Source organism: Oryzias latipes (genome assembly GCF_053564925.1).
Source record: "Oryzias latipes strain Hd-rR chromosome 1 unlocalized genomic scaffold, Olatipes_Hd-rR_3.1 chr1_Y".
Lineage (NCBI taxonomy): Eukaryota > Metazoa > Chordata > Actinopteri > Beloniformes > Adrianichthyidae > Oryzias > Oryzias latipes.
In genome coordinates this window covers 8,215,499-8,243,003 of record NW_027616335.1, presented here as the reverse complement: position 1 = coordinate 8,243,003, position 27,505 = coordinate 8,215,499, and the positions used below count along the sequence as shown (strand labels likewise).

Below are 27,505 nucleotides of genomic sequence, written 5' to 3'. Positions count from 1 at the left end.
GGGGGAAATGGGGATGAGGCACAATACATTCGGTATTTGGTGAGAATATAACTATATTCATATTTTTAGTGATATTTTAGAAACACGTTTAAAATCGAACAAATTTAAACGATGAAAACTCTAAAATCCAGCCAAGGTGCCCTTTCACAGCATCATTAGGTTGCACCACCGGCGTCCAATCAGAGTACACCAGCTCCTCCGACGCTGATTGGTCGAGCGCTGTTGTCACATGACAACAGAATCTGTATTCACGACAGCGTCTACGCTTGGTTTCGGGAGTGGCGACTCTTTTACGGGCGGAGTTTGCGCACGCGCGCCAAGGCGCGCCTATAAACCAACGTAATGACATAAAGCGAACCCAGGAACTAACAAGCCAAAGCCAAAACAGGACCCCACGGAGCGATTCGAGATGGTTTTAGAAACTATTTCAAGAATAATAAAAGTCCAGCTTCCAGCTTATCTGAAAAAGCTTCCACTACCGGAAAGCATCGGTGGATTCACCAAACTAACAGGTAAAATAAAAAAAGCCTTGCGGGTCTCTGTCACGTGAAAAAGGACAAGTTGAACTTTTCAACACAGAGTAACAAGCTAATAAATGTGCACATTTGAACCCGCGATAGCATCTATTGATACTTTTTACACCAAAAAAAGCATGTGTTTATATATAAAAATAACTAGCAGAAATGTGACATGTGACCCTGGTTACAGATCAAAACTAATCCCAACCTGCAGAAACATGTGATTATGGTTTTTATTATGGTTTGTTCTTTGAAATGTGCCATTTACAGGTGAATGCAGGTTTTTGTTTTGTTTATTAGTTTTAAGATAAAACATTTATAAATCACGTGGGTTTTTACCTCATTCAATTCATCAATGGTTAACTTTTGGGTTTAAGCAACTGAATTTCCTGGTCTGATCCCAGGTTTAGCACCAACAGTTCATTCATCAGCTGCAGCTGTAGTTGCAGTACTTTGAATATATCAAACAGATGCATCTCTATTATTTTCCCTGGACCCTTTTTTGCATAGCAACACACTAAACCTGTTGTTACAGCTCAGTAGGATGATGTGTGTCAAACCATAAACACATGACACTGTGTTGCAGAATTCAGTTAATATCCTGGTTTCAATGGGGGGAAAGCAACTTTGTTTACAGGTTTGATGCAATAAATGAGTGTTAAAGTTGAAAAAAACAAAAAATACTTGCTTTGTTTTGACATGAAATTATGACATTTACTAAGTATTTATCAGGAACATCACTTAGAATCTTCCATCTTGAAAGACCCTTCTTCCTTATTTTATTTTATTTTTAAGAATAGAGTTGTTTTAGAGTAAAAGTGCCTCATGATTGAGTAAAACTCTTTTTGAGTAACTGATCAACTGATCCTCCCTCTGTGGCTTGTCCTTGCTTGCGCCTCATAATGTAAGGAAGGGTTTTCCCCATAGCAGTTTCCAGGCGGTTACTGATGATATAAGGTGACACTAAATGCAGCTCCGGCATGAAGCTGGTGAATTGCACATGACATCCATGTAAAATTGTTTACAAAATAAGAGCGACATGATATGTGACATACTTGGTTGCATCGCTGAACTCATTGCGCTGAGAGGACGGAGCCTAAACACAACTGTATTTTCAGGAAACATTTCCTGTCAGCTCAGATCAAGCTGCTGGTGACGACAAAAAGGGATATTCTGGGAGTTTTGACGAGCCTCTTGTTAGGATTACCCCCGACTCTTGATGGCTTCTTTTAGTGTGTTGCTGATGTGCAAACGTCTTTGTCTGCAGTGTCAGAGTGGCTCCGGTTGCTGCCGCTCCTGGGCATCTTGGCCTTGCTGGGCTATCTGACCATTCGCCCTTTTCTGCCCAAGAAGAAGAAGCAGAAAGACAGTCTGATCAATCTGAAGATCCAGAAAGAGAACCCTAAAGTGGTCAACGAAATTGATATTGAGGACCTGAACTGTCAAAATGTGTGTTACTGTCGCTGCTGGCGCTCCAAAACTGTAAGTTATGGAATTTTTTTTTTTTCATTAAACTTAACAGAAACTGCTTTATAGTTTAGGGTTTATTTTCGTGGTTTGAGATAAGGGTGTGTTTTCTGCATCTCACTGATCATCATCATCTTCCTCTTTTAGTTTCCTGTTTGTGACAAGTCACACTTAAAGCACAATGAACTCACTGGAGACAACGTGGGACCGCTCATACTCAAAAAGAAGATTCTATAGCTTTCTTTTTAACAGATTCTGCCACTTGTTTGTTTTTCTGGTTTTGTCTCTGTGCCACATTTGCTCTTATTGGATAACACAATCTGCAGCCTGACTCTAAATTTTTAATTTAATGAAATTAAAGAAGTCACTTTCTGCAAGGGCCTTTTTTTTTACCAGCTTGGCCTTTAGAAAATGGTTAAAGCCCCTCATAATCATGTGCATTCTTTGTGGAAGAAAGAACAGTAAGATCGCCATGAAGCCTGAAAGACCTACAGTAACTCCGTGATGAAGTCTGATAGTCAGATGGAAACCTTTTCCCTTAAAATGTCATTACTTAGTCTGTAGGCCAACATGTCTACTTGTTGCACTGTAAAGGTTTCTTTCTTGCCTTTTGGTTGGCCATATTTTAATCTTTTTCTTTATGGTGTGAAAGTTAACATTATATATAAAATAAGTTATAGTATGTATGATAGCCAACTTAGTCATTCATTAAAGTTTCTTTTTTTGTATTTAACCTAATTTCCCTTATACACCACTAAGTGATACTATCATATTGCTAAATTTAACATGAGTTAACTGCAAAGGATTATGGTCTTTTTGCTGACAGTATGTGTTATCTAAATCATTGCTATAACTTTTAACTAAAGTACTTACAGTATAATTGTGAAAAATGTCAATTCTTGTCAAAATAAATGCTCATAGTTAACTAAAATAGTTCTGTCAGATTAAAACTGCTTGTTTTCTTCAAGTATGAAAAAATGTTGAAGCTTAATGCAAATAAAAATGTACAAAAGTCATTTGTCTCATTTTCTTAATGTTGTCAATTATCTTTTCAATAGACACGCTAACAGTCTAAAGCTGCTTTTAAGGTAAAGCTAATGTCTATGCTAACTTTAGCATGCTAGCATTCACAGATAGTAGCAACACTGTGATGGTGCTAAATACAAATACCAAAAAATCACTACTTTGTACATAATTCTGTGGGTTTTAAAGAAGTACATACATGGAGAGGACATTCTGTAGGCAAAAATGTTGCTGTGATAGGGCTGCAAGGGTCCCAAGTAAGAATCTTATTGCACTGGTCCCAAGCCCGGATAAATACAGATGTCTTTGCCTAATAAGATATGTGAAACAGACCTATGATATCCAGACTGGATTGGTCGAGGTTAACCACGACCACCATGTGTGCTACTTGTCCAATGGGGAACCAGTGGAAATTGGACTTCTGTTGGTCGAAGGACAGCAGGAAGGTGCGTGTGTACCAGGCAAGAGGTCCAGAGGAAGACCAAAGAGGTTTATGGACGTAGTGAACAAAGACATGAAGGTGGCTGGTGTTTGAGAAGAAGGTGCAAAGGACAGGGTTAGATGGAGGAAGCTGTTTCGCTATGGCGACCTCAGAAGGGAAAGGCAGATTCTGTAGTAAAAATGGCTACAGTACAAACTTTCTTTCAGGTTTTCAATTATGAAATGCAAGATTGTACTGCAAAGGATTCAGACCATTATCAGTTGAGAATCATTTGTATAAAAACTATTGAAATTCTCCAAGCTTTAAAGTAGCACTGGTAGGAAAATTAAAATAAAGTCTCCATTGGTCAAATATGATCCATAATAGAAGAGAGCTCCTTAAACGCTTCAACAGGAATGATCATTTTAGCAGCATTTTAAGGATATGTTGTATAGGAACACACAAAGCCATGAATTCAGTGTGATAAAACAATTTATGCAAGTTCTATTTGTACAAAGTGTATTGGTTAATATTTGCAGCAATACTGTAGATGTTGTACAAAAAAAACATTAAAAAAAAAAAAAACTTAAACCATATTCTCTAACACATTTGTTTGAATAAAGATAAAATTAAAGACAAACATTACACTCAATGGATCTAAATGTGTTTAAACTTATACAGTGATAAAAACACAATTCTCTATTGAAAGTACACTAAATAGATCAACATATAAACTAAAGCATAGGATGTACAGTAGTAGCTGTCTCTTGGCATTTCCATTAGCATTATGTATCAACCCAAGTATAGTGCAGTAAAAAATGTGGTATTTGTTGTAAACTATACAATTCATCAATTCATCAACATATAAAACATGTCACAAACATGCTGAACTATCACATTGACATTAATAAAAACATATTGCTTTAAGGGCTGACTTCAAAACCCCACAAAGACAAGTGCTTTTAGGGAGTAGTCTAAAGCTACTTTCATACCTCCCGAGGCGTCGCACGTTCAAGAGACTACGTCCAATGAAAAGTCTATTGAAATGCGCGTCTCGGGCTTCCTCGTTCAAAATCTTGCATTCACGCAAAGCAATGCAGGTTTCCATGACGTGTGGATACTGAACGCACATTGAAAGTTTTGACCAATCAGGGACTTGGATTTGATAGTGAGGAATAGATTTTTTTTTTTAATTCATTGAAGTGCTAACCTTTTGAACAGTGATTGCGGAAGTTAAATTAAGAGTTGCGGTTTGGAATTCTATGACATTTATCGAAAATGGAGCTGTAAAAGAAAAATCCTGGAGCAAGATGTGCACCGCTTTGATATTTCACACCAAGCCTCTTCCAGTTGTCGGTGGAAGACATGTGCTAGTAAACAGTGGAAATAGAAGAAGCAGCCCCTTCCTGCTTGTCCATGATAGATATGTGCATTGAATGACCCACGTTTAGCCCGGTGTGTCAGCAGCTTTAGTAAAACAGTAGTTTATCTATACACCCCTTTTCCTTTCAAGTCCAACTACTAAAACCAACAGAAAACAAATACTGGATTCAGTGAAGCTCTGGATAATCAATCCATGTTTCTAAACGATTGGGAGCCTCACAACAGCATATAGAAGAATAATTTCCTTTCCTTAGACAAAAGATCTTGTTTTAAAAGATTCATCCAGCAGGACACAACAGACACAGTGTCTTTGTTTAGAATGTGGGGTCTGGAAACCACCAGAGGCTATAAATACAGGACTGATAAACATCCGGAGCTGACCAACGGAGAGCCACTTGGTGGCTAAAGGGCAGCTCAGACATCTGAGGTGTGAAGAACAGTGGATGGAGTTATCAGAGTGTACTCTCGAATGTGACTGGAGTTTCACCGTCATCATCTCCTCCTGCTTCTGTTCCTAAATACAAAAAAAGACACACATTTCATAAAATTAAATCACAAGTTGTTCAAGTTCTGAGTTACAGATGTAAAGAGGAGTGAGCGATAGAGAAGCAGGAAAACTCACTGGGATTTTGAGCTGAAACTAGAGGATCTAGAACTATGCAAATGTTTGTTGACGTGGACCAGGCTGGAATTTAAGTAAGGTAAGGAAACTAAAGCAGGTGGAGGGAAATCACAAAGAGCAGCAGTGGCACTTTTCATTCCTCAACGTTGACCTTTACCCACCTAAAAAGAACGTAGACAAATTGGGTTTGACTCGCTCACCACAGTCTAAGATCTTTGGTTTTTGCAGCAGGCGGGGCCCGCAGAGGCCTATAATAAGAGCTCCTATGGGAGCAGTGAGGAGAATGGAGAGCACAGCCACAGTCAGCACGTCCATGCCGTTCTGGATCAGATGTGAGTCACCGTTTACTCGAGCCATGTCTAAAGCTTTGGAGCCTATAGCCGCCTGGTGAGGACAAGAATGAAACCAGTGACTCATCTGGGAGAGAATTTTTGGATACTCAATTTGGTGCAAACTGCATGGAAACCATTTGCTGACCTGCACGGTTGCTTTGGGAATCCATGCCAGAGCTATGAACACCTTTTCTCGAGTGTTGAAATCAGCAAACAGCACACAGACATAGGTGAACAGCACTCTAACCAGCAGAGCGATGAGCAAAGAGGCTATACCCAAACCTGCAAAGACAGACAAAAGGAGAGATAAAACACCTTCAAATACATGACCATCACAATATCAAAAACAAGAAGGTTGGGCTTTATTGTGAATAAAAACTGATTGTTATACCACATTTGCATTGGAATAAACTCAAACCCTAAAGGCAAATTAGTCTGCTACTTTAGGATACGAGTGTCGGGAGTGACAGGGATTTTATTATTAAGAAAGAGATAAAGAAGTAGCAAATTATGCAAATTTGACATCAATTTCACGTCCCGCGTCAAATTCACTGCGTCCCGCTGTGTGTGGGAGGAGCTACCACTAAAAGTGTTTAGCCTCATCTACGCATTAATGAAGACACGGATGATGTGGAATTCTTTTGAGGAGCCCCTCAAAAACATCAGTAATCATGTCTCCATGTCTGGGTTCATGACATCATTCAGACATTCTCTCAGTGCGGGGAGGTTCACCATCTACTGCAGGAGCTGCGCCTGAATGACGGCCCCTTTTAGAGCTATTTCCATCTCTCTGTGACCCAGTTTGACAACTCGCTGTCCCACATTAGTCCAAGGAGTGAAAAATGTTAAATAAGATTGAAATGAAATTTTCCTCATATAAAAAAGTGAAATGTCAAGTTAAGTCGAAGCACAAACGGCAGAGATCAGATTCTCCTCCATGTTGGTTTTGGTTGATCAAATCATCAACACGTCACAGACCAAAGAAGAGTTTCTGACTCATGAGATGCAAATTCTTTGCCAAAACTTCTGATATTTGAACTCTGGAAACATTGGGATCTTGAAAATGTGCCACAGCATCTCTGATTGCATCTGTACATTGACTTAGCGGCCCACTCCCATGAAAATCGTGTTTTTAACATATTCTTGTGGAATCTTTCTGATGATGGAGGACATATATATAAAAAAATTAAGCTCAATATTGCCCTTCTAAGTTTTTGGAGTATATAATACGCTGGGCGGGCAGCAAGCTCCCTGCTCCAAGCTCCAAATAATGGGGAGTGGGGGGGCGGGGTTGCTCTGCGCCAACAATCCCTGCCACAACTCAGAGGGGAATCTCCTATCAACTCCTGCTCCTCTGCAGAAACTATGTCCCAGTATCCAGTCATAGATCAAAAGATGATCAAAGTGGGACATAAATATTGAAACTGGACTTCTCTGTTGTGTTTGAATGTAGCTTAAGGTTTTTCAGTAATCTTACCGACTGCATGTCCCTCCAATTCAGAGAGGCGAATTTCCGCACCAATTAGTCCGAACAGCAGAGGCTGAAAGACATCCCAAGCCCACCCCACAACCTCCTCCACACGTGCCTTAAGACAAAACACAAGACGATATCAAGGCCGCAGCAGACACGTGGAATCTGCTGATGCTGGGATCTAACACTCTCTGCACAGCCTTCACCTTTTCTGCCCCCCAGCCGAGGCCAGCCAGGAATGCCAGCAGCAGGGTGCAGAGGCCTCCAGAGCCGGGAAAGCCTGCCACATCACTGCCAAACACAGCAAAGACAGACAGACCCAACACCAAGAAGGAACGCTTCATCACCACGTATTTCTACAAGAGAAAGTCAACAATGACAATATTTCAGCTGAAGGAAACATCCCAACTTTATGTCACTGAATTATCCTGGTAAAGACGTCTGCAGAATCGGAATTTCTAATCCCATTCTAATCAAACTGCACTGATTCGGAAGATCATGTTTACAAAGAATAACCCGCTGTCAATACGACACACTTGTAGGAATGTAATGCATAAAGACATGGCACACCTGGTCCACACTTGGGAAGTACTGAATGAGGATGCCGAGGAGAATTCCAGCAACCGTCCCGCCGGTCACTTCCAGAACCCCTCGGAGGAGGTTGTACCCCGTGGAGCCTAATGAGATTAGGAGAAAATGAATTAAGAAATCAGTTGTGCTGAATATTAGACTGAACGTTTATTTGATTCATTTCTCAGCCTTGAATATTGAGTTGAGCTGACTTTTTTGTGTGGATATTTTAAGAACTCTTTGGTTCTGTGTCTCCTGACAGAACATTGTTCCGTCTGCTCTGTTGATCTACGGCATGGGTCGGCAACCTGAACCTCTCAAAGAGCCATTTGGATCAGCTTCCCACAGAAATGAAAGCACAGGGAGCCCCAACACTAGGGGTGTTAGAAAAAATGTTTTTGCAGATATATCGCAATAGTTCATTTGGAGATGCTTGTATTCATTTAAAATGCTGTCAGGATATTTATTTAATTATTTATTTTAGTTATTTTTATTCTTTATGAGCGTGATTTTTCCTTTGATCTTTAGTCCATTTTCCACATCCTTGAGTAGACTTTTCCATCTGTCAAACACCTAGAGATAAGATGAATGAGATGATGGAAACAAATTCACTTTAATGCAGACTCCTTTCTATTTATCTATTTTCTTTAAATCCAATGAACCCAATAAATTATATAAATTTTTGGATGACAACTACTTTTTGTTAGGGAGCAGCTGTTAGTTTGTTGCGGGTCTGGTATCAAAAGCGGCGAGTCTAAGCCCCGCCCCCACCTCGCTACCTGTTCGTTGTTTTCCCCCACGTGCAACCCCCCCTCCAGCGTGTTCTACACAGACATACGGTCATTATAGCAGCAAGGTGACAGGATAGTAGGGGCCTCTTGATGCAAATTTAACTAATTTAGTCTACGGGGAAAAAAGCCTTTTTTTTTGGGCGCTCATGTGTCCCCTACGAGATCGCTACTGACTGTCTTTCCAGAAAAAATTTCCATCCCATTACAGACTCTGGTCGGCGTTTACAGCTGCAGACACGCCCCCTCCTGCCTGCTTTCACTACCTGACAGTGTTAAAGGCACCACGACAATCTTAGAACATGATAGTTATTTTACAAGAGCAAAGAGAGCCGCAGCACAGGCATGAAAGAGCTGCATGCGGCTCTGGAGCCGCTGGTTCCCGACCTCTGATCTATGGTGAAGAAAATCATAACGCTTTCACATCTCAAAGCTAAAAAACTAAAGTTATGTCTGGTTAAACGCCATGAATTAGGAGAAAAAAATAATTTCATGTCAAAAAGATATTTTAAGTCAGTATAGTAACACACAGAAAACATTGTTTAATTTTGAGGTTTAAAAACTTTTAAAAACTAATACAAGTTTAAAGTGTCTTAAGATCATGAGCTCAGTTGGTCCCTCTGCTGGGATAATGACAGATCACAGGGTTTCCAACACTTGTAGATACAAAAGTACTTCATGTACTTAAAAAATCTAGTAAATGTATGGATTGCTTTATTTAAAGGAGTGTACATCACCTGTAGCAAAGGCCATGCCTAAGCATGTAGTGAACCCTGTGATGGCAAGAATGTCATCAAAACTGCCGGCGGCCATCAGCAGAGTGGGAATGCCCTTCTCCACGCCGTAACCCTGCTTCTGCAGCAGCAGCATGGAGGGAACCACCACCGCTGGACTCACAGCGGCCAGAACAAAACTAAAAACAACAGATTCATCTTACATGGAGATCTGAAAATCTAAAGGAAACATTTCTGAACAGAGCAGACATTTATGACCTGATAACTCCATCTATAAAAAGATGCTGGACTTACAAAAGTGAAATTCTTACAGACAATGTAACCATGGAGAAGTTTGTAAGACTTAAACTTTGCTAAAACAAACCTTAATAATAAAAATTATGAATTGTATTTATATAGCACCTTTCTGGAAACCCAAGGTCGCCTTACAGATACAAAACAATTACAGTTACAAGAAAGATAAGTATAGTCTTAAATGTTGGCAGTACAGATTTTTGCAGTCATTTCCAAACCATAAATCTATTTCCAAAGTATAAATGTCTTAATTGGAGCAGGGAATTGTCATATTTGTTTAATTTCCTCATGGGTGGACAGCTTTACATTCACATTCATTCCTTTATGCTGAGACTCAAGTGTCAGTCACCTCCCGTCATTGCATTTCATTTAAGATTAATTCATACATTCTGCATTGACAGACAGTTTATTGGCAGATGTCTTTACATTCACCAAAAACCTTCAAGAATTCTGTCATTTTTTAAGCCACAAGCTCTTTTTGCACACATTTGGTGGGAAGTGGGGGCGGGCTCACAACTCAGCTGCAAATTTCTTATAAACTCCTGCCCCCCTGCTGATATGTATGCCCAAGAAAACGACAAAGGTTTTATAATTAAATACGGCATAAGCATCAGTAAAAGATCATTCAGAATAGATCATTTGACGATTGGAGTGGGATTGTAAAGATGGCAATCATTACAGATTAGGGGTCTTTGGTAAATTGCTGGGTTGTTTTCTGTCTTTGCAGAAATCAACAAAAAGGTCGGGATTCTTTTGTAAAAATTTGAGAGGTTAAAAAGAGGGTAAATCACTGCATTAGAAAAACAGAATCTTAAGATTTAGATGGGGCAAAAAAAAATATCTACCCGAGAATGAAGCCCCACACCCAGGGTAAGCCCATGAGGAAGTGAGAGACCAGCGCTGTGGTGCAGGCCTCCACCAAGCAGGGACCAGCTGCCACGCGAACACACACAGCTTTTAATTTCTTCAGAGCCTGACAATTAAAAAACAACAACACACAGTTAGCTCCTATTTAAACAGCTGCGTTAAAAAGTCAAATATAATCTCACCTTAGGATCCAGCCCCAAACCAGCTCTGGCCAGGATAACAGCCAGAGCGATATTCCTGAGAGAACCAGACCACCTGAAGTCAATATGCATGGCGTCTGTTACCACTGGGATGTTTCTCAGCGTTAAGCCCATCAGCAGCATACCTGTGGCCCAGCAGAGAGATGGAAAACAGGAGAAGGGCCGATCATTTGTTTATTCTAGGTGGTTGTTTCTCACACAAAGGCAAGAATCACCTGCTGACCCCTGAACTCAAACAGGAGATTGTCTTACAGCATCAGCATGAAAGCTGAACTAACACCCTTTTTTCTGTAAATAAAACACAACCAGGTTATAGTTGATGTAAAAGACCAATATTTGACCTTTTATAAACAGGAAAAGTAAGGATAAAAAGTGTGACAAGAGAAACTGTTCCAGAGTTGACACCCAGATTTATCATGGGACAATAAAGATCTGAACTGATACAGTAAACTAATAAAGTTAAAGTTAAAGTCCCACTATCTGTCACACACTTGTGTGCTAAATTTGTTCTCCTCATTTGACCCATCCCCTGGGGGAGCGGTGAGCAGCAGACACATTCGCGCTTGGGAACCTTTGAACATTTTTGATGAAATGACTTCCTCAAACCATGCCTTATCAGGACCATCTGTATATTTTAAAAGAATCTTTGTGTTGAATCAGATCCTATGTGCAGTGGCATTTCATCCCAGGCTTTCAGAAAACACCAGGGTTTGAGTTTTGGTACGGAACCATTGTTACTAAGCTTTAAGAGGTGGCTTATAGTGATCAAATGTAGGATATTCCTGCAGCCAGCAGATGACCCTCACTCAAACGCTACGACATTGGTACCATTATGTCTTCTGATAGCCTTTTGTGTGGGTGGAAATCAGTTTACTGAAGTCTTTTTCTTTTGTGATGGGTGTAGATTTATGCAAGATGATAAGATATAATGCCAACCGGTCCAGACAGATTAGAAAGAGCTCCTTTGTAGATGACACAGATAAAAACGTGCCATTGTCCGCATTAAAAAAAAAGTGTTCTTACTCACCTAGGAGCGGTGGAAATGGTGGTAATTTAGGCAGCCGGATGAGAGTGACTAGTTTGCCACCAACGACAGCGCAGATAAAAAGAACAGTGATGCCAAACAGGTTTCCATTTGGAAGACATTCCTCCCCTGTGATGGACCAAACCACCCCGAAGAGCACAGCTGCTAGAAGGACTAAAGAGACGGAGAAGATGGCGACTTAAATACGGCAAAGTTTACTGAAATTAATTATAGACGATGTACATGCATCTATTTAAAATCTGTTTAAACATGTATTCCTGCATTACAGTTATACGCAGACTTTTATAGATAAAGCGATAAATAAATGCACTATGAACTCAGTGAAAAAACAGATGAGTTTACGATCAGATGAACTGGCTCACCTTTGGTAACCAGCGAGGCGAGCAGGCCCCTGGGCGGGCACGGGCAAATCTTGCGGAGCAAAGGGCAACAAACCACAGGTGGGTCTGTGTTGGTCCCGGCATCCACAACTGGGTTGCGAGGAATAAAATAGGTGGTCTCCTCGGTTACATTTGGAGTTGAGCAGCGCCGGACCACCACCTGGATCTGGTTAACGTTCAAGTGCTTTCAAAGAAAAAGAACAAGAAAGTTGTTGACATAGTGGACAACAAGTTTAGCTAAAAGGTCCTAAAACTGTACTGAGCAAAGAGAAGATCTTTTCTAGACATTTTGATGAAACCTAAATTTACTGTGTCACTTGTAGAAAAAAAGAGGAGAGAGTCTAGCTAGAATAATTTTAGGTTCTAATTTTACAAGCAATTCTGGATAAATGTCCGACTGCCTAGACTAAAGGAAATAAAATACACAATTCATTGTTGAGCAAAAAACGAGCCAAACTTTGACTTTACCTCTACATGGTTTGCAGCAGGTAAAGCGATTCTGTCGAGCATTAGGGTGCCTGCTGGGCTTGGCAGTGGGCTGGGTACGGGGCTGGGGGGCGAGCTGTGTGGAGGGCTGGGTTCCACAGTGGCAGCTTTCTGCTGGCTGTCCTCCATGGCTGGAAGCAAACTTCCTTTCCTCCTTTGTCACAGTAGAAACCTGGAGACGGCGTGGGCCATCGCTGCTCACTTCATTCCTTCACTCCACTCCGGACTGAGGCGCCGTTTGAACCTAAATCGCTTCAAAGGGAATGAGGGAGATCAAATAGCTGTTGTGTTCAAATTATAAGACAGCAACTGCATATGTAAATTAAGATATCATCTTTATTTACATTTTTTGTACCAAATACAGCAAAAGCAATACAAATACATGATGTCAGCTACTCACTAAATAGAAAAGGAACATCAAATGGTGTTTTAAAGACAAATCAAGCCTACATATGCAATTCATAACATGTAAATAAGGATTTTCACGTCATTAAAAACACTCCTAAGTGCTTCTTACACTTATAATAAATAAGGTCTTCATCAACTTCATCTTGAACATTAAAACTTCATCCAGGCCACGTCCTTCAGTCAGATAAGCTGGATTAAACAAGTTCCTTTTTTGTTTAATGCAACACAAAAATGAAATACTGAAAGAGACACCTCCATTCCAAGAACAACATGATCAGCAATCTCAGGAAAATTCAAAGAAAGCTCTTTTTACTTAAATTCAAGACAATCCATCCTATGTATTATTGAAGCATCTAAGCTGATAAATCCAAAAACATGTAGTTTTGTAGAAAAAAACTAATAGAGGTATAGTTCTTTGTGTATATTTAATACAACTTGAAGTAACCCTACCTACTACGATGTTTTGAAAGCTGCACACATGGCAACAGACGTCGGCTAATCCAATTGTGAGCAAACCACACTACTTACAGCCCGACCATATGGTCCAATTTGGTTAGCAAGAAGAGCTTAAGTCACTGTGTTAAAACGCATGTATATGGAATTGGAGCTATATGTATGTGTGGTTAGTTTCTGCTAACCTCTGGCATTGTAGGTAAACCACGTCTCGTCCGGCAAGGGGGGAATGATGTAGGCGTAGTGAACACAAACCACGTGACTGAGCAAAGAAATGAACCGTTACTAAATCCATTATCGGACATAATGTTTAGCTAGCATTAGCTAGTAGCCGGTTTGGATGTTAAGTCAAATATTTGACCCATTTGCTAATCCGCGCTGTTTTAACTACTACATGAGTTGAGCGTAAACAAAAAAACGATGCTCAATGAAAACCTCAAAATTATACATTATTTTATATCAAATTGCTAACAAAGCTAGCAAAACGTGAAGTGATTTTTCACCTAAAAGTGCTCAATAATGTCAACACTAAGAAGGATGTGGGTGTCTCAGCTGCTAGCGCTTCCTTTTACTTCAGTTTGAGCAACTCCCACTCAACCCCCCCCTTTGCAAAATGTCAGCTGGCTCGTGCCTTCACGAGAGCTGGGCACAAAACTTAAGAAAAAGGCACATAACCCACCTGGTTTCGTAAATACCATCACAGGACGTGGAGTGTCATCTGCGCTTCGCCTTTTCAACGCACACCAGCTGGTGTCAGAGGAATGAGGCAGATTAGTGCTGGGAACACGATCCGCCCTCCTTCCCCCTCCCCGCGTGCGCTCCAGGAAAGGCGGGAGTGTGAAAGGTGAGGGGGCAACAGGTGAAAACTAGTAAAGCCACTTTACACCATCAAACCCTTTGGAAATCTGCAACATTCTTCCATATATCCTTTTGGTCACAGCAGTATCTTGTAAATAAATATTGGTCTGAAACAGACCATGTTTTCAAATGTTTTTATTATGTTTTCTAATCATCTGGCACATTTATTACACACATTTGAAGTACTGTATGCTGCATTATTTTCAACAATGATTCAAGTAATCTTCAACTAAGTAAAAACATCTACAGAATCACCATCAAGAAGTGCAGCTTCATTTTAATTTTGAATGAAAATTTCCAATCATAAAGGATTCTTCATAGACTCCATCCTCCATCAATGATGTGCTCCGTCCCAGTCACATAGGCGGACTGTAGAACATAGAAATGCTTGTAAACTGCTGGGAGAATTCAACCAGAACTAATCAACAAGCTGACTTTGGAAAAATACATTAAATATATGTATATATTTATATATATATATATATGTATTTAATGTATTAAATACAAATACATTAAAGACCCACTCTGATGAAAACTGTGATGGAGGATATGATAGATATCTCTATCTATCTATCTATCTATCTATCTATCTATCTATCTATCTATCTATCTATCCATCTATCCATCTAAAGCAAATATATCTTACAGTTGCATTTCTGAGTATTTCTTTATTCAAATAATTTTGAATCAGGAACAGACGAAAAAATGTTGATGGAAAAAGACATAACTGGTCCGCTCCATTCTAATGCATTTACTTGTAGACAAATAGATCCGTGTATGTCTTTGTTTTTCTTGTCCGAGCTGAAATTTGGCTCGAACCTATACAGCTCTAATATTGCTCACCATTTTTGTGGCACCGGTGATGTTAGGTTGGTGTTGTTAGGGGCTGTAGGCTAGCGGCTGTGAGCGTAAACAAAGGGATGATGGGAAGTGGGGGAAAGGCTTACTCCAAGCCACCGGTCTCGCCCAAAAGTCAGTGGCGAATTCGTAAAAAACTACTGCCGTTCTGCAATAACGATGCCTTAAAAATGATTGGCTAAAAACGGCATAATCATAATTTTTACAAAAAATCACTGGGAATGCCTTAAAAATAGATCAACAGATGATCAAAGTGGGACTTTAATGCGTTTCTTAGGAAATCCTCACCTCATCGGAGGCAAGGTACACACAGAGGTGTGCAACTTCTTCCGCCGTGCACATTCTCCCAGTTTTCTGTCTGGCCATGAAATCCTTATATGCCTGCAAAGAATAAAACATTCAAACGTTACAAAACGCTTCAGGACATCCAGTTATTGGCGCACACACACGGATGCCCTTTGTTTTTGACCGTTGCCCTTCAGCGGTTGACAGCCTAGATATACATAGCTGGAAAGTGTTCAAGGTATGATAAGGAAAATGTTACTCTTTAATCAGAGTTCTTATCGACAAAGATGCATAAAATTGTTAGTCCAATAAAAAGCTGAAATGCTTAGGCTGAAATCAGAAGGGCCAAGTTGTATTTTTTATCCTCCTGGAATGTCGTTAGTTTTTTTTTTATAAGCCAGAAAAGGCAAAATAATAAAAGGTAAGGAAAATAAAGACTAAATATTAAAAAAAAAACATTGCTATCCAAATTAAAGATCTTTGTAGTCCACATTTGTGTTAATGTTGAAAATATGTATTTTCTTTTTCTTTTTCCTTTTCACTTCAACTTATAAAGGTTATGTAGACCCTATTGCTAAAGGGGATGATGCTGCACAGAGGATAGAAACTGGTAGAATTGTTGTCATATGTCATTTCATTTAATGAAAAACTTTATTTGATATACTGTAGATTTTTCTCAGTCAGAGCTCTAACACCCTTGAAAAGCTTTACAAACATCTTCCAGTGATGATGTGTTAAAGGCAGGAGCCTAAACATTTATCCTATGCATGTTTTATTTATTTATTTCTATCTTTTTTGTACATGTAAAACCTTAAAAAAAGGTTTATTTGAAACAATACAAAACAATACAAGTTAAAAGTGAAATGTGCAATATAAATAGATTTTTCCTTTTACCGGTAATTATTTTGTTTTAACTGAGAAAGTCCTACTGAGATCAGCAGATCTCTTTTTCAAGGGAAAAAACCTGAAACTTTGAATATATTAAAAGGAAAGAACATTTCTTTCAGATATCAATCAAAATATTTTGGAAAAAATTAGGGTTTACTGTACTTTTTCTGGGTCAGGTTGGGCCTGGATCCTGTCCCGGAGGGACGGAGTATCAACAGTCCCTAAGATGATGGGGAAAAAAATAGTAAAAAGGCAGGTTAGGCAATATTCCTAAACAAAGAAAAAGGCTGTTTTTTTTATTGCTTCACTTAGGGGTTCAAGGAATTTTCCACGATATCAAAAAGTCAGCAGAACGTAAGAGCAGAGCGGAGATCCCCTGTGACAGTGGGCGGAGACTTACCGGGACAAATGCAGTTGCAGCGGATGCCTTGCTCGATGAAATCTGCCGCTATGGATTTGGTGAGTCCTATTACAGCAGCCTTCGATGTGCTGTAGACGAAACGGTTCACCACACCTGCATTCACAGGGAACAACCGTCATTCACAAACTAGCATGTGAAGAAGAAGCTTTTGATCACACATGCAATAAAAACTATCAAACAAAAGAGAGACAAGTATAAATCCAATAGTCAACATTTATGTTTTGGCTTTTTAAAAGTGTAAAGTCTCACTAAATCATGTTTTGATCTATTGTAAAAGTGTCTCCAGTTGTCTTTTAAATATGATTATGCCATTTTTAGCCAAAACATACAAACAAAAGAGTTGTTTTCTAGGACAAAATTTCTGCAGAGCAGCAGGAGTTTAACAAGAGTTGTGGGCTAACATCACCGCCACAACAAAAATGGCGAGCAATATTGGAGGTATCCAATTGTACAGTTTTAAGCCAGATGACACCTCAGATGAGGAAAACAAACACGTCTAGTCATTTACAAGTGGATGTATCAGAATGAAGCGGAGCCAAGCAGCACCAAGAACATGTTAGAAACACCCAAAACAGGATTTTCATCTCAGTGGGTCTTTAAAGGAAAGTTAGCAAATTGTTTACAAATTCAAGTGCTCAAGTGCTCTTTTTTTTTTTTATCTGAATTATTGATAAACTAGAAAAAACAGAATTCCAGTCTGTGGAAGCGTCTTCTTGCCTGTCCCAATAGAATGAGTGAAGACTTTTGGGATAAAAAAGCAGCAAAGAAACGTATGTGACATTTTGTTTGCAGAAATAATTTCAAAATGTGCTTTTTCCACAATTGCCGCAAACACTAAGGAGAATATTTTTACCTTTAATGCTTGAAGCAACTGAAGACATGTTAATAATATTTCCTGATTTCTTTTCCAACATCTAGAGAGACAAAAAACACAACATATAACAGTGACTGACTTCATTTAGTAGTTCATATTAGCCAACAAAGAATGAGCCCAGCTTTGATGGCTCACTAAATACGTGTCGTTTTGTCCAGTGTAGAGTAAAGAGGGTTGGGGTTAGCCACCTTGGGCAGGAAAGCCTTGCACATGAGATACATGCTCCGCACATTGACATTCATTGTGAAGTCCCAGTCAGCCTCCTCGCAGTTCAAGATGCTGCCATGGTGCACAAACCTGTACCAACATTTAAAGCTTTAGTGCATGTCATCACAGGCTCCAGACCATAATGCCTCTTATTGGGGGATAACACAATGGTGGAAACTAGAAATTTGGCTTTGGTGAATGTCATCAGTCTCTGTGCTTAACCAAAGCATCAGCAGTAGTCCTTTAAAAAGGATTGACAGCAGCTCAAGCTGAGATTTAACCCTTTCGATGCAAGGACTTTGGAGTGGCGATTAAGCAGGGGCGTAAACAAGTGAGGCAACCGTTTACAGGAACAAAAAGTTGGGCTGTTCTCTAAAGAGAAGGAGAGTGGGACACACACACACCCTGCAACATTGAACACCACATCCACATGAGCGTGTTCTTGAGCCAAAGCTTCTACTTCCTCCTTTTTGGTCACATCCACCACTTTGGTTCTGATTCCTAAAATCAGGAAGAAAACGGATCAGTGCACACAGTTTTAATGTGCATTTCTACATCCTCTTCTATGAGTGAGAGTACATGCATGTGTGCTGACAGCCTTAGCAGCAAAAACTCGTTCAATAACCCTTTTTTCTCTCCACCATTTATTTCTGGTAGACTTTAGTCTGCCAAATACTTCTACAGTCTATGATGGTCGCTTATGACCAGCGACTTGCAGAGAGGTTAAGGGTTGGCGATGCTCAGATTCCTCTAATTTACAATTTCAGTAACTAAAGTTTTTGTTTGTGCTAAACAAAAAGTTAAACATAAGCAGTTTCCACTTAACACATAAATACACTTGTATTTAAGGATTATGGTTAATTATAAATATATTACAACTTCTGCTGTTTTGCAGAAGCATACATATTTTTGTGTGTTTTTATACATTTTTTTTTAATTATCAAGTTTTGCTATAAAAGTTGATGAATTGAGCACTTTGTTTCAAACTTGTCACAAGATGATATGATTTGGTAAATGAAGCATTTTTGAAAGCTCCACACACTCAAACCCAAACTAAGTCACAGCTTTAGAGGTTGTGTTTTAAACTTAAAAGTCAAATCCATAACAATTAAGATGTAAAATGACAGAAAAATCTCCCACTGTCCAGGCCTTAAGCCTCTTGTTATCCAGCAGATGGCAGCAGCAGACCACTCTCTTTATCTTACCTCTAATTCCTTCCAGCTTCTTCAGCTTTTCTCCATTTATGTCTGTTGCAGTGACCTGAGCTCCTTCATTTGCAAAAGCCTGAATTTAAAAAGGTTGAGTTAGTTCCAAACATCTATGTCTGTCATGGCAGTTTTTTGCTCCTTTTTTTTTTTTTGCAAAAGATGGTTACTAACAGCCTTTTTTTTCTATTATAGAAGTAGGAATACATTTGCCAGATGGATATTTTCAAATCCACAGACCTCTTAAAATTATTTAGAGACTAAATAGTAAATTCCTTAAGTAAGACACATCCAATAAAATTGATTTGACCAATGTGAGTAAGGCAGTTTATCAAAATAATAGCTTATAGGAAAATACTGTATTTTCCGGACTATAAGTCGCTGCAGAGTATAAGTCGCACCAGCCCAAAAATGCATTATAAAGTAGAAAAAACACAGATAAGTCGCACTGGACTATAAGTCGCATTTTGACGGGAAATTTATTTGACAAAATCTGAGACCAAGAACTAATAACTTGCACAATCTCATATGACACAATCATAGCAGACTGTTTATCTCATAATTTCATAGTAATTCTTTCTCATACTTATTTATTTATTCCTTTCTTGAAGCATAGTTGTCCAACTAATACTCTGTTTTCATCCTGTATTTGTAGAAACAGTTGTCATTTTTATTGCATTTCTGAATCTATGAAATCATTGGAAAATAGAAAATTATGTTTTTAGCCTTCAAGATCTTACTGTAAAAAAAGTCTGCTGATTCTCTGAGTCACTTAACATACTCTTAACACTTAACATACCTCATACAACAAATTGACCCAGGAACATCATCTCTGTTCCTCACAAATGAACATAACAGGAGGGTTAACAATGTATTTATTTCAATTTATTTCTAATATAAGTCACTGCTGAGTATAAGTCGCACCCTTTGCCAAACTATGAAAAAAAGGGCGACTTATAGTCCGTAAAATACGGTAGTTGTTGATGATAAAACATTGTCTACACAAGGAATGGCTAAAATACGTGATGCAGGTCAAACTATTCATAAATGTTACATTTGCAACCTTAAACTATTTGGAATTTGTTACAATGTAATTTGGAAGAAAATTGTAACAAAATCTACATACAATTGCTGCAGCACGTCCAATTCCCTGCGCAGCAGCAGACAGCACAATCACTTTCCCATCCAGGCGACCCATGATGCACCTTTCACGGCGGCTGTGAAACAGGCGAAAATACAGCACTGATCAATAAGAAGATCATTATGATGATAAACACAAAACCTGTTTGTTCATTAGCTGTGTTCACTGTCTATTAAACAAACAGCTTTTATTGGGAAATCTGTGGCTGATGACATAAATGTTTCTAAATGAAGAGATACAAAGATTCAAGATTCAAAGGGTTTATTGTCATACGCACAGTGAGAAACGGGTTTCCCTGCACTATGAAATTCTTACTTTGGTGTCTACTCCGAGTGCCAAAACCTATACAGGAAACTGAAAATTTGCACAAAACATACACACAAAAAACACAAGATGTCGTGCAAATTTCTATATGCAAAGCAAAAAGTAAAAAAGAAATAAAAATAAAACGAGAAAAACCCATTTAAAGCAATAAATAACACAAGATAACAGCTAACTGTTAAAGATGATTGTGTGTGGCTGCACCAAGAAAAACAGGCCAGTAGCTTCCACTATTATCCATCCTATCATGGCTTATGAAAACTCACCAATCAGAATTATGTAACTCAGAATTTTCTAATAACTTCTGCAGACTTTACAGCATTTATAAATCACATTGATGACCATTTTAAGGATCACAGAACGCTAGTGACAGTTTCAAAGTCCCATGCTATAAACCTTACAAACCTTTTAAGTAAATATTCTATTTGATAGCAGGTAATGTGAATGAGAGCTTATGCTGTATCTTATTAAACATGAACTTCGCCAATACGGTCTTTTCTCATCAGTTTCTTTCAAAGTAAAACATAAAGCTTAATTTCATGACGCTTTTATTTTGAAAACCAGACACCCTCTTTTAAGCTCTAACTAGGTTGCAACTAGAGTAAAATGTTAATAAATGATGGGACTCTTGACAATGACAATACTAAATGTTCTTGTAACGATTTCGTTACAAGAACATTTTTACATTTTAACGAAGTTTGCATTAAAATATCTTATATTAGAGAAAGTTCGCTAAAAGTTGCGTTAAAGCAAAAGAGAAGGGGATTTCAAACCACACGCAGCTCCTGCAATGCGAACAAGGCCTATGATGAGACAACTGCGTGTTCACTCCGACAGCACGCATTTCTGTTATTAATACTTGCATAACACCGAGGACGACTTTTCATTACTAACTAGAAATTACTTCGTGCTTTCATCCAAGCAATAACAAAAAGAAAACCCAAAACTGGTGGTCAAAACCACGGGAATTTGTTGAGAACTTACTTTTTGGCTGCACAGCAATCACAACGACAGACGAAAGGGAAAAGACACGTGATGTCGTTCTTGGATTCCTATTGGTTCGAGACCAGGAAGTAGTTCCATAGAACCTGCTACACTTGGACTATGGAAGTTCAAAGTGGAAATGACCCAATCTACAAACCGTCACTGCATTGACTAAAGACAAAACAACTTTTATTTTTACACGTTTCTTTACAGGAGATTAGAGCCAATGTAAAAAAAGTTTTTTTTAAACGTTTTCCTCTTTATTGAAGGCTATTCCTTAAGTATGCTGCAGTTTACTAAAAGCACTTACTCACTAAAAGTGGGAATGTTGTATAATTCAGTTTACCTTTGATATACAATCTTTATTTTGCAAATCTTAACTGTTTCCATTTTTGTCTGAGAATGTTTTCAGTTATACTTTCTGCATTACTTGTATTAGGTCTACGATAAACATGCTGTGCTAATATTCAGGTATACTTTTTAAAATAAACTTCAGTGTACAGTACTACTTTTTGCTTAGGGATTTGTCCAGTCTTAATCTCCTCATCACACCTTCACTTTGAAATATTGGGGGGAAAAAAGAAAACATTCTGTTTGTTTTACCTTTGCAAAACATTTCGCATATTGAATGCAATGAAAAGTAAGTGAGTAAAGGTCATACCTAAAGGTTTCAATATTCAAACAAAAAAATCCCCCTTGATAAAAGTAGTACACTTAAAGTATATTTACTTGAGTGTTAGTATAAGTACTGTATATAAGTCATGTACAAGTAATGCAATAGTGATATTAACTCAATACTTCTTCAGACTAAATTGTAACATTTTAAACTTACAACACATAGTTTATAATAATAATTTCAAGTATAGTGCATCACTTGTAGTATAGACTTATTTTTGTAATAGACTTAAGTAGACTACTTTCTGCTAAAGGAAGTCAAGCAAAAGTTCCCAGATGAACAGTTTGTTTATATCTGTTGCAAAAATCAATTCTTACATACATATTGAAGGGGTATTTATTGAATTGCAGAGTTTACAGGAATGAGCCTCAATATTTTTTCCAAATGCGTCAGTCATTGCTAACTGTGGGAAGACATTTTGCACAATCATCTGACTGCACCACAGACCGTTTATACAGCCATTATTTGCAAACTTTAAAGTGTGCAGTTTCACTAAGTATGTGCAATGTTTATACTGTAAAAGATCTTGTATCTCATTTAAAAGATCGTCAGACACATTTAAACTAAAGTCTCAAAAAGTTTTTCAATCGTAAATAAATCTAAACATATTGGAATGCAACTATATATGTATTGTACTACTCCTTAATATTACCATATTTCACCTACTGAATAGAAATTTGAGGGAATAATTATAACTCATTACATTTTTCTCTTTTTACTTAAAACAAGCCATCAGAATTGTACATAAAGCCGGATATCTTGATCATACAAACAATTTATTTTATCAATCTAGACTTTCAAAACTATATGACCTTGTGGATTTTTAAACTTTTATACAGAGCCAGTCGCCAAATCGTTACCATTCAATATAAAAAAACAGTTCTTAGAAAATGAAGGAGGCTACAGACTGAGGGGATGTAGAAACTTCAAGATCAAATTGATAAGAACCACAAAGAAAAGTTTCTGTGTTGGTGTGTGGCACTAAACTATCAACGGGTTAAGTAATGAGCTCAAACAATGTTCAAATATTCAAGAAAATGTATAAAGAAACTGTGATTTCAGGATATGAAGATAAGAGGATTTAAGGATCAACAGGTGTTTGAATAATTTCAAAAACATGTGTGAACTTTATTGTGGTAAAATAATCAGTTCTTTTAATTACAACCAAGTATTACATTGTAATGTGCAATAATGATTACTGAAATGTTTTAATTATAATCAATAAGCTATCAATTTTGTTTACTTGATCTGCAATGTGTAGCAAAAATTAATGGTTTATTGTGATCATGTGTTCTAACGATAATCAATTATTATTACATATCGGTACCGTTACTGTTTACTGAAATCATGAATGAATGTTTTCTGAAGATCATCAATCATTACTAGGTACTGGATTTTGTTACTTCAAGAGAATCTATCCGATCAGAACCGGATTTAAAAACACTGTTAAACTATCAAATGAATGAACTCAGTAGGGGTGGGATTATTTAAGTTAGCTTCTTCCCACTCCTTTTCAAGCAATAAATCAAACTCTACTTAACTTTAGTTAATTATCTCTATATTTAATAAAGCAAATGTGATTTAAGTGACTTTTTGTTTTTTTGTCTTTTTAAACTATGCATTTCAACATTTTTGTAATGAGTTTGAAAAATATTTGTAATTTCTTTTTTTGCTTTGACTACAATGCTTGAAATAAATCAATAGATAAATTTAAAAAATAATCTAATATTGCAGAAGCAGGCCCGACATGTCTTCTTTTGAAACTGGTTGTGGACATGACGTGTTTAAGAAAAAGCATAATTTACTGCTTACACGTCTAGGAAGCATAAAGCAGGCTCATCTGAAAATTTTATTATGTATATGCTGCTTTTGAGGCCCATTTTTATAGGGTTCAGTTTTCTCAGACTTAAAGTTAGTGCTTCATGTGTTGCCACAGATTTGAAATGTGTTTTTGACCTGTGTGAGTGTTAACTTCATGCTGTCAAAGAGCTTATTTGTCATTTTAAGACCACGTGAAGGAGGGATGCTCTGTATCATGTCCAGTATCATGCGGTGTAGCTTTACAGATCGTGTCAGACCGTGGAACAAGTGAAAAAAATTATTAACGATTTGTGATCTTCACTGGTGTCCATGGATTAAATGAAATGCTCTTCACCTTTACCCACCTGTGTTATGCTAGGGATAACCCGTCAATGTAAGGATCACGTCATCTGGACCCCATAGGATAGCACAGAAGACATCAACTATCATCAAATTCTAAAAAGAGAGGAATAGAAGAAGCCGACACCAACCGTGGACTGGCCTGTGAGACACCTGGTGCATCACAGCGCTGTCAACAGGCAACAACATCAGAAGAGGATTGAGCGGGAAAACCAAGTGAGTTATGAGTCTTTGCTCCAAAACAGAACATTTTTCTTTAACCTTAATACATTTCAAGAATGATGCACGCGTTATAAAATACTCAATATAAAACGGACTGTTTTAATACTTTTTATTTGTTTGTCTGCTGAGTGCCAAACACAGTGAACAAAGCTGTTCACTGTTTAGGACGTCTCTACTTACATTAGACATGACACAATAAGTGGAGGATTATTTCCTTTGCTTGATGATCATTTAAAAATCATACAATGTGATTTCCTGGATTCTTTTGCTATATCCTGTTTCACAATTAAAATGTAACTATGATGAACGTTACAGACCTCTCTCAAACTTTACCATGAGAAAACGAGGAAATCTATTGACTGACAAAAAACTGTTTCTCCACTACATATGGAATATTTCATGCAGATTTTAGCTTTAAACAGGATTTCTGAAACAAAATTATATAAACAACACAAGTATACCTAACTTTGATTCCAAGAGTGTGTTTAGAGAGTGTGATGAGAAATGGGGGTTACATTTGTTTTGCGTTTGATTAAATAAAAGCAAAATTTGCTTTAAGTTGTCTGCCGTTTGTACTTATTGCTTTCCTTTAGTAGGGGGTGGGGGGATCCGGAAAAAATCGGAAATCGATTGAATTTTTTTAATTTTTGGCCACATCGCCCAGCCCTAATCCTAACCCCGACTCTCACCTGAAACCTTAACCCCTAACCAGAACCCTCAGAAAAGCACCATTCCTGTACATCTACAGATCCGTCTCAAATGAAAGTCTGAGCAACAGGTCATCCTCCGGTCTGTATTCACTGTAATGACTAGCTTTAGAACTTTGCTTATTTGTAGGTGCTGTTGTTTTCCTGCTGTTTTGATCGCGTCACTACTCTGCCCGACCCGGTGATTTCTTGGTGCACCATTGCTGAGGAGCGTTGCTGCTGCCAGGACTCCCAGGGGCTGAGTGTGCCTCATACTCTGATTCAGCTGACCTTCGTCCGTCCGCAGGCTGGAGCAGCGTCCAAAGCCGGATTGAGAGCTGTCTGTTCGGGTCTCCTGGCGTCCCGGACACCACTGGAGCTCAGTGTACCCTACCTCGGGTTGGCAACAGTTGCTGCCACTGTACCCAAGGGGCGTGGCTCTGAGACTTTGCAAGCGTAAGTGAGACTCAAATAGGGTTGGGCGATGTCCCTTAAATTGGCAGTTGACGATGTTTGCTGTCAAACATCGGGATGGATGATGATATCGTCGGGGGGAGGGGCTATTTTTAATTTTTCGTTCTTATATAATTGCTATTCGTTATTTTACTTTATTTATTTTATTACCCAACTAATGACTCATCCGCGATGATCCAGTCCAAACTGAGGGAAGGGACTTTAACAAAAAGAGTAACAAACAAAATAGAAAAGCAGTAGTCTGCTCCCGCACTTAACTAGTCTAGTGGACCGGCGGGGCGCGGACTTACAGCTTTGTGTTTGATGGGGGGGGGGGGGGGGGGGGGGGGTTGCTTTGTTTCATGTGAAATTCACAGCATTTGTTACCCTTTTAATCCACGTTACAGCCGCCGTTCCTTTTCTATTAAAGTCCCAAAATGAAAGTCCCGCCCCACTGCTTGACATGCAAATTTTAGCCAATCAGATCAACCAGAAAGATTCCTGCCCCTAAGTGACAAACACACCCCTGAATACCGCCCCCAAGTGACAAAAACGCCCCCATAACACCGAGCGTAAATCCAGCTGAGGGCGCAAAAGAGAATTGACCGAGCAAGATCACCGCTCGGTTAGGATTTCAGCCGTTCACTTGTAAAATACGGGGTCGCTTGGTTAGGATTGCGCCAGCACGGTTTTAAGGTTCACTCACTCAGTTCCTGAATACGCCCGCTTAGTTGTCTTTACGCCCTTTCAATTTTTGGCTGATATGTAATCCCATATGTGCGAATGATTTATTCCGACCTAAAGTGACCCTTGTGAATGTTTGTTATGTTCTGAAAACATTTCTCTGGGCGTGGCATCACAATGTTTTCTCTCCATCGTGATGTCACTCACCCATCGTCCATCGGCACAACCCTAGAGTCAAATGTATAGTTTGAATCAACTAGCAGAGAAATAATCTACATTTGATTAACTCATTCATAAAATGCTTCAATCATTATGTTTGAATATTACTGACTAAAAAAAGCTCTTTAGTTTGTTTCAGTAAAGGTTGTTTTTCTTTTCTTTCTTTTAATACAAGAAGTAAATCCACCAAGTACAGTACAGAAACGACACATTAGGCTAAATGATAAAAACTGATCATTCATGGTCACGTGTTCTTGCTTTGTCTTTAGTGAATTCTAAGTAAACGACTGAATAGCTTAACTCACAACAGTACAGAGAATTATTACAGAGAGCACTTAATTCAGATCTATGCTGTTTTTTCTTACATAAATATAGAATATTTAATTTTCAGGAATAAAAAATGTCTCTTTTGTTCTGTTGCTTAATTCATTTTTAGATTATATTTAATAAATGGCTACATGGTTAAATCTCTCTTTTCAGCATCTTCAGGTTCCAGGTCAGTCAGCTCCAGAGCCACAGTCAGTGAGACGGCTACGCTTGAAGCCCAAACTACACACGATGCAACCCAAGAACCCTGCTGCTAAGAACATTGGAACGACAGAACTCTGCAGGCCATCAGGATCTACTTCTGTAAAACACAAAGAGAACATCTGAGTTCTGACGGAACCATGAACTGGTCCAGTATGTGGACTCTACTCTCATTGGCCCTCTGGACGGGCAGGGGGAGCTTGAACTCAGCAGGGAGCTTGTCCTCAGTGTAACCTGTCTGTGAAGAACATCCTCTGAATCCGACAGTTGGCATGAATCTGATGAAAACGACAAGCTAAGATCAAACAATCTGCCGTAAAACATTTCCTCGCCAGCTTCACGTCCACAAACCTGGATTCACGGCGTCCCTGTT

General features: G+C 38.6%; 4 protein-coding genes across 20 annotated transcripts in view; 2 read left to right on the top strand and 2 right to left on the bottom strand.

Moving 5' to 3' along the window:
* The first annotated feature begins 309 nt into the window (after positions 1 to 309).
* Positions 310 to 3,001, top strand: LOC144990440 (CDGSH iron-sulfur domain-containing protein 2A). Its single transcript, XM_078943710.1, has 3 exons — positions 310 to 512; positions 1,786 to 2,000; positions 2,133 to 3,001. Exons 1-3 carry the CDS (start codon positions 410 to 412, stop codon positions 2,220 to 2,222), a joined length of 408 nt encoding a protein of 135 aa, XP_078799836.1. The 5' UTR covers positions 310 to 409; the 3' UTR covers positions 2,223 to 3,001.
* Positions 3,002 to 3,903: 902 nt separating this feature from the next.
* Positions 3,904 to 14,209, bottom strand: si:dkey-162b23.4 (sodium/hydrogen exchanger 9B2). 11 transcript variants are annotated; one of them, XM_078943693.1, is made up of 15 exons: positions 14,142 to 14,209; positions 13,648 to 13,724; positions 12,584 to 12,845; positions 12,098 to 12,299; positions 11,718 to 11,888; positions 10,673 to 10,815; positions 10,469 to 10,596; positions 9,333 to 9,508; positions 7,808 to 7,914; positions 7,444 to 7,593; positions 7,244 to 7,352; positions 5,912 to 6,048; positions 5,635 to 5,818; positions 5,435 to 5,522; positions 5,137 to 5,326 (listed from the first exon to the last, which is right to left on the bottom strand). In XM_078943693.1, the coding sequence occupies exons 3-15, from the start codon at positions 12,728 to 12,730 to the stop codon at positions 5,305 to 5,307; spliced, it is 1,764 nt and encodes a 587-aa protein (XP_078799819.1). In that variant the 5' UTR covers positions 12,731 to 12,845; positions 13,648 to 13,724; positions 14,142 to 14,209; the 3' UTR covers positions 5,137 to 5,304. The 11 variants fall into 11 exon arrangements, with proteins under 11 accessions (XP_020558925.1, XP_078799823.1, XP_078799825.1 ...); XM_078943695.1 differs by having other exon boundaries at positions 12,584 to 12,853; positions 14,142 to 14,208; XM_020703266.3 differs by lacking the exon at positions 5,435 to 5,522 and having other exon boundaries at positions 3,904 to 5,326; positions 12,584 to 12,853.
* A 229-nt stretch (positions 14,210 to 14,438) lies between these two features.
* LOC144981215 (dehydrogenase/reductase SDR family member 6) overlaps positions 14,439 to 27,505 on the bottom strand; it is a 56,576-nt gene continuing 43,509 nt past the window's right edge. For 3 of the 7 annotated variants that reach the window (XM_078943701.1, XM_078943707.1, XM_078943705.1), the window contains 9 exons: positions 20,185 to 20,275; positions 19,059 to 19,137; positions 18,252 to 18,354; positions 17,835 to 17,943; positions 17,626 to 17,686; positions 16,752 to 16,865; positions 16,514 to 16,572; positions 15,467 to 15,559; positions 14,439 to 14,689 (listed from right to left, as the gene is read on the bottom strand). In XM_078943701.1, the coding sequence (XP_078799827.1) occupies positions 14,636 to 14,689; positions 15,467 to 15,559; positions 16,514 to 16,572; positions 16,752 to 16,865; positions 17,626 to 17,686; positions 17,835 to 17,943; positions 18,252 to 18,354; positions 19,059 to 19,137; positions 20,185 to 20,275 (763 nt within the window). In that variant the 3' untranslated portion in view covers positions 14,439 to 14,635. Of the gene's footprint in view, positions 14,719 to 15,466; positions 15,560 to 16,513; positions 16,573 to 16,751; positions 16,866 to 17,625; positions 17,687 to 17,834; positions 17,944 to 18,251; positions 18,355 to 19,058; positions 19,138 to 20,184; positions 20,276 to 27,505 lie in introns of all 7 variants that reach the window. The other 4 variants (XM_078943703.1, XM_078943704.1, XM_078943702.1 and 1 more) reach the window with 4 other exon arrangements.
* On the top strand, positions 20,994 to 27,278 carry LOC144990220 (uncharacterized). Its single transcript, XM_078943254.1, has 4 exons — positions 20,994 to 21,011; positions 24,455 to 24,556; positions 25,556 to 25,704; positions 27,085 to 27,278. The coding sequence occupies exons 1-4, from the start codon at positions 20,994 to 20,996 to the stop codon at positions 27,128 to 27,130; spliced, it is 315 nt and encodes a 104-aa protein (XP_078799380.1). The 3' UTR covers positions 27,131 to 27,278.